The sequence below is a fragment of the Marmota flaviventris genome, chromosome 12, assembly GCF_047511675.1.
Source record: "Marmota flaviventris isolate mMarFla1 chromosome 12, mMarFla1.hap1, whole genome shotgun sequence".
Lineage (NCBI taxonomy): Eukaryota > Metazoa > Chordata > Mammalia > Rodentia > Sciuridae > Marmota > Marmota flaviventris.
In genome coordinates this window covers 62,995,430-63,005,476 of record NC_092509.1, presented here as the reverse complement: position 1 = coordinate 63,005,476, position 10,047 = coordinate 62,995,430, and the positions used below count along the sequence as shown (strand labels likewise).

Here is a 10,047-nt window from a genome sequence, read left to right as displayed (position 1 = left end):
ATTATTAGCCTGTTAATACTATTTGAAACCATGGGATTAGATGAGGTTTATTAGATGGCATGAGAAGAAGGCCAAGCATTGAACATGTTTAAGAAGCAGGCCAAGGAAGAAATGTCAGTGAATAATGAAGAGTCTGAGAGGGAGGATGACAAGTTATAGGGATAGTTTTAATAAAAATATCAAGTGCAGCAGAATGATATGGTAAGACAAGAATAAGAAGTGAACATTGGCTCTGTTCAGGTATGTCCTCAGGGATCCTGGTGAGACTGCTGTAGTGGGGAAAGGTGAGGAAAAGTATAGTGAAGTAGAAGCGACGAGGTTGACAGTTCTATTAGAAATTAGGACTTTTCTGAAGACCCAACTAGAGGAAGAGAGAAGCTCAAGGGAAAGCTTTGTTATTTTTTGTTTCATTCGTGGTTTTGTTTTATTTTTATTTATTTTTTAAATATTTATTTTTTAGTTGTAGATGGACACAATACCTTTTATTCATTTATTTTTATGTGGTGCTGAGGATCGAACCCAGGGTCTCGCACGTGCGAGGCAAGCACTCTACTGCTGAGCACAACCCCAGTCTTTGTTTTATTTGTGAAACAGGAAGATTCAGGACAATTTTAGATTCAGTATTAGGAGTTATGGAAGGGTAGTCCTCCAAGACAGATGGGATAATTGGTGGTTTAAAGTTGGTGACATCCCAACGGGTGTTGATATCAACACCACCTAACTTTCAATGAATTGCTGGTAGGATTTTCCTTGTAGTACATAATTCAGGTATTTCAGAAACAAATGAATACATAAAACAGTATTAGTTCATGATATTTATTACTGGGGTTGTTTACAGAAAAGTCTTTTTTTCCATTGCTGATTTAAGCATAAGAATAGTTGTTTGTCTCATGTGATCTCCTTTTACAATTTTTATTTTAAAAAAATCATAAAACTGTATCTGAGAAGATATTAGTATCAGTTTTTTTAAAAAGCGAGGAGGATTGGTGTGATGGTTTTATTTTATCCTAGTAACTCCGACCAAACATGGTGTAGAACTTGGCAGGGTTCTTGCCACAGATGCATTTGGCTCCAGGCTGCAGCTCACAGAGTGGTTTGAAAGGGATACAAAGGCTTTTAGCTCCCATGGAGGGAGCACCAGGTTCCAGATCCTGATCCCTGAAATTTAAAAACACATGAGAATTTCATTCATTTTTATGCTATATGTTGCCTTTCCTTTCCAGCGCAGTACCTCACAAGCTGCATTGGTTACCTGGCAGTGGTCTTTTTGATCCAATCTTCACAGTCAACTTCCCCACAGAATGGAATCTGAGCAATCTAATAGGGAAAGAAAAAGTATTCACTATTTATAACTCATTCTATAAAAGGAAGATTTGAATTCTCTATACAAACTTATAAGCAAAAAAATCTCTCAGGCCGTGGCATCTTTACTGCAAATACGCTAGAATCTTTGCTCAGAGGTACACAAGATATGAAAGAATGTTTTTGCATTAAAAACTCACACTCACAGAACAAAACATAACAAAAATGCCTTTGCAACACATTAAAATGTCCCAATAAACTGTCTGCAGTGTAGCATACTCCAGTTCTACGTCCATTTCAAATGTGGCCTGTTCTATATATAAACATGGTTACAAGAAGGAGAACAGGGAGATAATAAATGCTGGTTTTTAAAGTGATGTTAATAATGACAATTAACTATCAGACAAGTATCATTTTATACCATAATGTTCCTAATATGCAATGAGTATGCGAATCATTTTAAGTCTAAAAACTTTTGAAAGTCAAAAATCATTCTGGGGCTGGGGATGTGGCTCAAGCGGTAGCACCCTCGCCTGGCATGCGTGCGGCCCGGGTTCGATCCTCAGCACCACATACAAACAAAGATGTTGTGTCCGCCAAAAACTAAAAAAAAAACCAGATAAATATTAAAATTCTCTCTCTCTCTCCCCCTTTAAAAAAAAAAAAATCATTCTGGGGCTGGGGTTGTAACTCAGTGGTAGAGTGCTTGCCTCTCCACATGTGGGGCACTAGGTTTGATCCTCAGCACCACATAAAAATAAAGGTATGGTGTCCAACTATAACTAAAAATATTTCTAAAATAATCATTCTGTATGAAGAAAAACAACACTCAATTTTTCTTTCTTACACCATATAGAATAATGGGCAGAATCAAGACACTGGGATTTTAGCTTCATTTTAAACTTCATTATCTCATTGAAAATCTCTAGCCCTGGATTTTCATTCAATAAAATATAAATGTTTGACTAGACAGGCAAGGACCCATTAGGTCCCAAGTTTTCTATTCTGCAAATATTTCAATAAAGTTGACAAGGATGTATTAAAATAGGTTGAAAATCATAACCTAGAGCATATATATATATATATATATATATATATATATATATATTAATAGTTATAATTACTATGATACAATACACATTCTTCTTACTATATAATTGCTACATGTTATACAACTATATTATATATTAAGTTTTTATAGGTATTCTACATCTGAGATATGGGACAAAGTGGGTTAAGATTTCTCCCAGTTATGAATGCTAAATTTTTCATAGCATGTCTACTTCAAAATGAGACATGTGCAATAATAACTACCTAATAGTTCTATAAAAAATTCCAGGAGATCAATGTTAATGACAGTAAGAACATCATTAACACAGGAGAAATATCAGTTTAGAAGCAGCTGAAGGCAATCTAGAGATTTATCAAGGGGAGACCCACGAGACAGTAAAGGCAACAGCAGTATGTTTCCAGCTTCCTCTTAACTTTAATATATTTTTTTAGTTGTAGATGAACACAATATCTTTATTTTATATGTGGTGCTGAGAACAGAACCCAGTGCTTCACATGTGCTAGGTGCGTGCTCTACTACTGAGCTACAATCCCACCTCCCTCTTAACTTTTCACTAACTAATTCCAGCCATGTCTTACACAAACAAATTAAGAGCTCCTCCTGCAAATTCCTTCACTTCGGATTTAGTTAAACATGTTGCAAAATGCTTCTCTAAGTAAAAGTAACTAGAGACTAGGAAATTACCGAAAAACAAATATATCTTACACTAATGCAATGGGTAGCAAAAGTCTTTTTTATGTTCATTCAGTGAATGTGTTAATTTAATTCCCAAGGTCTATAAACTACTATTGTGATAACATTGTCTCAAGACAATGAAGAAATAAATTTCTACTTAAGTCCTGAGGAGTAGGAATGGGCTGAGGGAAGGTGGCAGAGATCGGAAAAAATAAACATTCAGAGAAGTCTTAATACAGAAATTCTTTGTGTGAAGAAAACTGAAGCAAAACCAAACCTAGATATATAAGCTGAGTAACCAAAAAATTACTTCCTAATGTTCAAAGTTGTAAATCATAAACATTTATAGTAAGAGCACGAAAAAAGCATATTCACATAGTACTGTTTAAAATTCATGAGAAAAGAGAGAACAGGGAAAAAACTTTAATCAATAAACTTCATGGAATGATAAAATATTGAGACCATTTTAAAGAATGTCTTTGAGTAATAAATTTAAATATGGTTTCTTTGAAATTTTACTTCCCTTAATTTATAAAATTTATAGCTGTATTTTAACAACTTTAACAATTTTTAAAGTAAATAAAGTTGTGTTTCCTTTTTCCTTGAAAAAAATTACTAAGCCTTGAGAAGGGTCTATATTTCTAAAATATTAATTTTTTAAAATTTAAAATCATTGTAGCACATGAACAAATTCAATTAAATTTTTATTTGGATTCATAAGTGACAATTTTGTAAAAACTTATGCTTTAATTCTTTCTAGCTTCAAAGTAAGGTTTAGATGATAAGACTTGGAATTTCTGGTTATTTAGTTGGCATTCATAAATATAAAAAAGACGGTATGAATGTTTAGGTTATTTATTCAATCATGAAAGGATTTTTAACAGAATTCTTCAATAATTTCTCTATATTGTTTTAACTTTTGCTGTATGTAATATTTTAAAATTTTTAGAAGACAATATTAATGACAAGAAAGCAATATTCTGGAGCTCCAGTGGCACAACTGATTAGCATGCAGTACTTAAGAAATAGCAATATTCAAAACTCACAGTGATCAACAAAAGATTAGTAATGCACAGCAACAGTGTACATGCATATATTTATGTATGATATATATATAGTATATAACAGCATTTATTTTTCATTCAATTAAGATCCTCCTCTTGGAAATATGTACGAGAATCAAGTCCTATAAATCAAAAAGTGTTTTTTTCATTTGTACCAATACAGAAGAGTAGAAAAATCAAACTTTCACCTACATTCAAGTTCCAAAGATCCCTTTTCCTTTTCCCCTCCTAGCAAATACAATTCTATTTACAACGACCTCAAAGGTTGCTTGATGGTCAGTCAACCCATCTAGGCTGACCCATGTGAGGTAAGAAGTGAGGTGGAACCGACTACTATATACAAGATACAAAATTTGCTTTTTGGTTCCATGTGCTCTTTGGACATACAACTAAAATATCCTATGTTCTACTTTAGAGTAGAAGATGGAATCTCTGCAATAATTTATCTAATACTAAAATAAAAGATATGATTCCACTAACACCTGCCGAGATCCATTTTTTTGAAATCAATAGATTAACTGATGGTTGGTTAGCTCTATTGATTTATTAACTCTTATGCAATTTCTCTAATAGACTGGGATGCAAAATGTGACTGTCATATTTCTATAGTGAAAGAAATTTATAACTTCAAAAATTAATGGAACAAAAGGAAAACAATCAAATAAATTATAAAGAAAGGAAAAAACCAAAAATCCCTTGCCTTTCTACTGAAGTAGGCAGTTTGAGTCAAGCGAAAAATTATGGAACCCAGAAAGGTAAAAAATTACAAAGGCAAGCTTGGCATGGTGGTGCACAACTGTAGTCTCAGCTGCACAGGAGGCTGAGACAGGAGTATCATGAATTCAAAGCCAGTCTCAGCAATTTAGTGAGACCCTGTCTCAAAATAAAAATAAAAAAGGGTTGGGGAATGTGGCTAAGTGGCTAAACACCCCTGAGTCAATCTCTGGTACCAAAAAAATTACAAAGGTAATAAATCAAGAATAGAAAGCCAAATACTAAAGAATTATAAATCTGAGAGGGATTTTGAGATTATCTATTTTGAACTCATTTAAACTGAGAGCCAGAGATTAATTTTCCTGACTCATGTAAGAAGAGACATTATTAATAGGTTATGATCACAAAATAAAATTTTGCTTTATACTCTCAGCATGAATTTGAAAAAAAATACCAGATACATAGGAAAGTACATTAAACCAAGCCAGAGAGATCTGACTGCTAGCACCAGGTCTGTGTAGCTTGGGATAATTCATTTGAGCTCTAGCCCATGGTTTTTTCATTTGTAACCCAAGGACACAGGATGGGTTATATATTCAAACGATTATACCAGAATACTAAAGTTCGTGTAATTCATTCCAATAATAAATAACTTTGGCAAATGAAAATTTCTTCTTTATGAAAATTAAGTTTCAGCTATGAACATCTGAATACACATAATACATAAAACTGTTGAAATCCTGAATAGTCAGTAAATTAATTGAAAAGTCTATGTAGTTTTAAGGCAGCAGAAGTAATCACTCATTCTGAAAAAGACAGTATGAGCAACACATTTCCCCACATTATTCATAAAGTTCAATCAATTAAGATCCAGGTAAGTGTTTGTATGGTCAGAGAACCATACATGCACTGAAAGAAAGCAACTTTTGTTGGGGGTTCCCTAAGTTGGTGAGGCCAACTTCAAACTTGTGATCCTCCTTGCCTAACTCTCCCAAACTGCTGTAATTATAGGTGTGCATCACCACACCCAGTTCAATGAATCTTAAAATACGATTTACTGAAATATCCTTATTTTCAAAACTCCTCAGGGTTGGGAGTATAGTTCAGTGATAGAGTATTTATCTAGCAGGGGCAAGGCCCGGGGTTCAATCTCCAGCATTGTAGGAAAAATAAAAACAAACAAAACAAGCGGAGCGGAAAAAAACAGAAAGAAAGAAAGAAAGAAAATTGGAAGTCGCTTACCTTTCCAGAATCCAGTACTTTCTGTAAGTCTTCCAATGTATTAGCCACAACCATATGAGTTTTAAGGTCTTCAGAAGCCCTACCAAAAATTAGAATATATAATTTTTCTTACAAAGTTTTAAACAACACATAATTTAATGAAAGAACGATAACCTGTGAAAGCACACAATCAGTGACCATTATTTTTATTATTGCTGTTAAATTTCTATCGACTAACATTCTATTCCTGGCGATACCACTTGCTACCTGTGGGAGTCTAAGTTTATAGACTTCTCTGGTATTATTTTCTCTTCTACAAAATTGGAAAAACACTCTAGAGTAAATCATACTCTAGTAACTACTATATGGGACTGCTGTGATAACAAAAGTAAGAGTTTTGAAAAAGAGAAATAATACACATGATTCAAAATGTTTTCTTTCACACACACTGCTTAATTCTCTTTTGTAAAAGACTTAGGTTTTAGAAATGCAAATGAACATTCTTTTTCACATTCAAAGTCACACATTTAGTCACACAAGGTGGTGACAAAGGAAGGAAAGACATTTGTTATTTTCTCAATCTCAGGGCTAAGACCATGTGAACTCTGTGCTAGAAACTGCTAGCTATCCACCAAATCTATTTCCTCTTTTTCCCAGTCTTGTCTCTTTTTTGTAGAGAGATGGGCCTATGTGACCAAGTTATAGCCATGGAGAGTCGGACAGGCATACGTATGGCCACCTGCCTGGCTTAAACCTTTAAGGCAGTGAGCCGCTCCTGCACACTCCCCCATTTCCCAACCAGCATTTGAGTAGTTACTTAGAGATGACTGTGATCTAGTTTTGACCATGTACATGACAACAGGCCCTAGAGACTGGCAGAGCCAATAAAACAGAAATCATCTAGACTCCTGAATTATCAGAAGCAGTAGAGCCATCCCAGAACAACCGCAACACTGACTTCATACTGTTCCTTGAAAGAACAGGGAAGTCATTCTTTAAACTCAACTGAAGTCCTCTCTTGGTTATAGAAGCTTAGTCTACTTCATGTGCACAGAAGTTCTTAAACTAAAAATACTACCAAAAAAATTGACCTTATGAAACCAATAGTCTAATGTGGGCTAAATAATCTTAAAAAACAATTCAAACCTTTGACAAGATCTATAACACCACATGCTTGACATAATAAAATTAATTCATATATTAGTTTCTTAGTCCTTAGTAAAATAAGGATCCAACCACAATTAGTATAATTTGACACCTTAAAAAATACAAGTCATGTTATCCTTATCCGGTTTTTCCCCTAACAATATCTACTAGAATTTTGATTTATTCAAAGGGTCTATATTTTATAAATAAGTATTGATAATATACCAAAATGCATTCAGTGAGACTACAGGCAGTTTTGTTTTTTCCTGTAAGATTCTTCATGTGTCACTATTTTTCTATATTTAACATGTATATCTAAGTAGAAAAACATTATAAAAACAAAGCCCATAATCACTGCTTTACATAAACTAAATACAAAATGTTTAGTATGTATCTTACGTAAAAAAGAACAGGGAACAGAGAACTTGGATGTGAGGGGAAAGCTTGATAAGAATTTCTTCTATAAAAATGTCACCCCTTTACTAAAGAAATTCACCCAGCAAATATTTAGAGAATCTAGCTACTTATCATGTTCTAATTTTTTAATTACCACAGAAAATAAATAGAAAAGACTGTCCCCAAAGAGCTTTAGAAGTGTGAGGAAATTTGAGGGCCAATTTGAAGGGGATAAAAAGTATAAAAGCTCTTTTCCCTGATGATTAGAATAAATTTACTGACTGCTTCTCATGAGAAAAAATTCACCTTTATGCAACCTAGATTAACAAATGTACTGAACACAAATGCCAGTAGAAAAAAATGCCCATTATCCACTAAAGCACTGGTTTCCAAATCAGAAGTATGCATGCAAACCAAAGAGCAACAAATCCTAGAAATAATCCCTCAAGATAATTCTTATTAGCCTCATTTTCTAAGACAAGCAAGCCAAGAGATGCAAAGTCACTTGCCTAAAAACATGTAAACAAAACCAATGCTAAAATTAGTTTATTCTTTCCCAGATTTATTGAAGCCTAATGTGTGTTAGGCACAGGGTCTTAGATGGAATAATAAATAAGATTAGATAGAATAATAAATAAGATGTAGGAACCACCTCTACCCAAGCTAAGCCTCTATCCCCAGTGACAGTGGTCTCTCTGCATTAGGTGGGCAGGAAAGAAAATAGGTGACAAACTAATGCCACCAATCTTCTGGTGCATTACAGATTGCCTTGATATCTGTGCTTTCAGATCTATGATTCTAAAAGACCTCTCTCCATAGGTCAGCCTCCCTCACCGAAAGGTCTCCTTATCCTGACACCTTGACTACATTATAACCATCTGGGAGTTTTAACACTATAGTTGCCAAGCATTGTCTAGATCAACTAAATTAATATCTCAGGAAAGGTGCCCAGGTGCTGGTATTTATTAAAGCTTTCCAGGTGCTACCAACAAGTACCCAGCAGGTGAGAGCCAATGCCTTGATATCTCTCACATTTGTATGCCACATAAGCCTAGATCTAATGTTAACCCAAATAAGTCCAAGAGACAGTCCCTTGCTGAGACAGTTCTCAGCTATGGAAGCTCTTTTTTTTTAAGTATTTATTTTTTAGTTGTAGTTAGACACAGTACCTTTATCTTATTTATTTATTTTTATGTGGAGTTGAGGATTGAACCCAGGGCCTTACACATGCTAGGCGAGTGCTCTACCACTGAGCCACAACCTCAGCCCCTGGAAGCTCTTAATGGAGATTAAATTTAGTAGGAAACAGATAACACTTGGCTTTAATTCTCAGAAGATGGACAGGTTTGAAGACAAGAGACATAAGCAATTTTAAGGTTTTACCTTGTGAAAAGGTTAACTTGGATGTCCTCCAAAATAGCATGAAGTTTAGTCTCAGCCTCATTTTCAGCAACAGTCAGCTTTTCTCCAGTGTCCCGCCTGACAGCTACAAATTGACAGCTCTTCATATCACGTGGCCCAACTTCAAGTCTAATTGGAACTCCCTATAAAATAAAAAAGGCAATTAAAATGGCATGTACATGTCCCCAGTTGAATAGGCTCATTTCATGGCTTTATCTACAATAAAGCATAAATAATCCAAAAAGCAAAAGCGTAACCAAACAAGAAAATGGCAGGTAATATTCCTTAGATATTATAGAAAACTACTCGAATAATAAATAAAGAAAAAACCTACTGCCTGAGTAGTTCTCAACTATGGAAGCTCTTTTTAAAAATATTTTTTAGTTGTAATTGGACACATACCTTTGTTTTATTTATTTATTTTTATGTGGTTCTAAGGATCGAACCCAGGGCCTCGCACATGCTAGGTGAGTGCTCTACTGCTGAGCCACAACCCCAGCTTCTGGAAGCTCTTAATGGAGATTAAGAGGGCAGCTGATTAGATTAGCTTCCCAACTGCTGTTTCCGCTCCACAAAATAGCACATAGGAGAGATGAACAGAAGACTTCTTGAGGCCAAAGATACCCTAAGTCACTAAGGGCACTAGTTCATTGGCATATTCTTGACTCATTCATGGTGTGCTCCAACTGGGGAATCCTAACTCTGGACAGAACTCAATCTGTAGCTTGTGTAAGAATCACCTGGAGGGCTCCTTAAAGACCAGATTGCTGGGCTCCACCCCTGGAGTTTCTTATTATAGTAGGGTTAAAGACGGACCTGGAAATTTATGTCCCTTGGTTTCCTTTTTTTTTTTTTTGGTGCAAACCTAGGGCCTGGTGCTCCCTAGGCAAGTACTCTATGATCGAACTACACCCCTAGTCCCATGAAAATCAATATTTCTAACATGCTCCCAAATGATGCTGAGACTGCACATCTTGGGTCTACATTTTGAGAACCTTTAGCCTTAGGTTTTTATAAAGAAACTTAAGGACTGACTACAAGCAAGATTAAGACGTA

At 34.9% G+C, this 10,047-nt stretch overlaps 1 protein-coding gene across 1 annotated transcript in view; it reads right to left on the bottom strand.

Annotated features, from left to right (window-relative positions):
- Positions 1–802: 802 nt before the first annotated feature.
- Positions 803–10,047, bottom strand: part of Eprs1 (glutamyl-prolyl-tRNA synthetase 1) — a 73,600-nt gene continuing 64,355 nt past the window's right edge. The window contains exons 29-32 of the mRNA XM_027934723.2: positions 8,974–9,134; positions 6,070–6,148; positions 1,253–1,317; positions 803–1,158 (exon numbers count right to left, since the gene is read on the bottom strand). Coding sequence (XP_027790524.2) covers positions 1,008–1,158; positions 1,253–1,317; positions 6,070–6,148; positions 8,974–9,134 — 456 coding nt within the window. The 3' untranslated portion in view covers positions 803–1,007. The remainder of the gene's footprint in view (positions 1,159–1,252; positions 1,318–6,069; positions 6,149–8,973; positions 9,135–10,047) is intronic.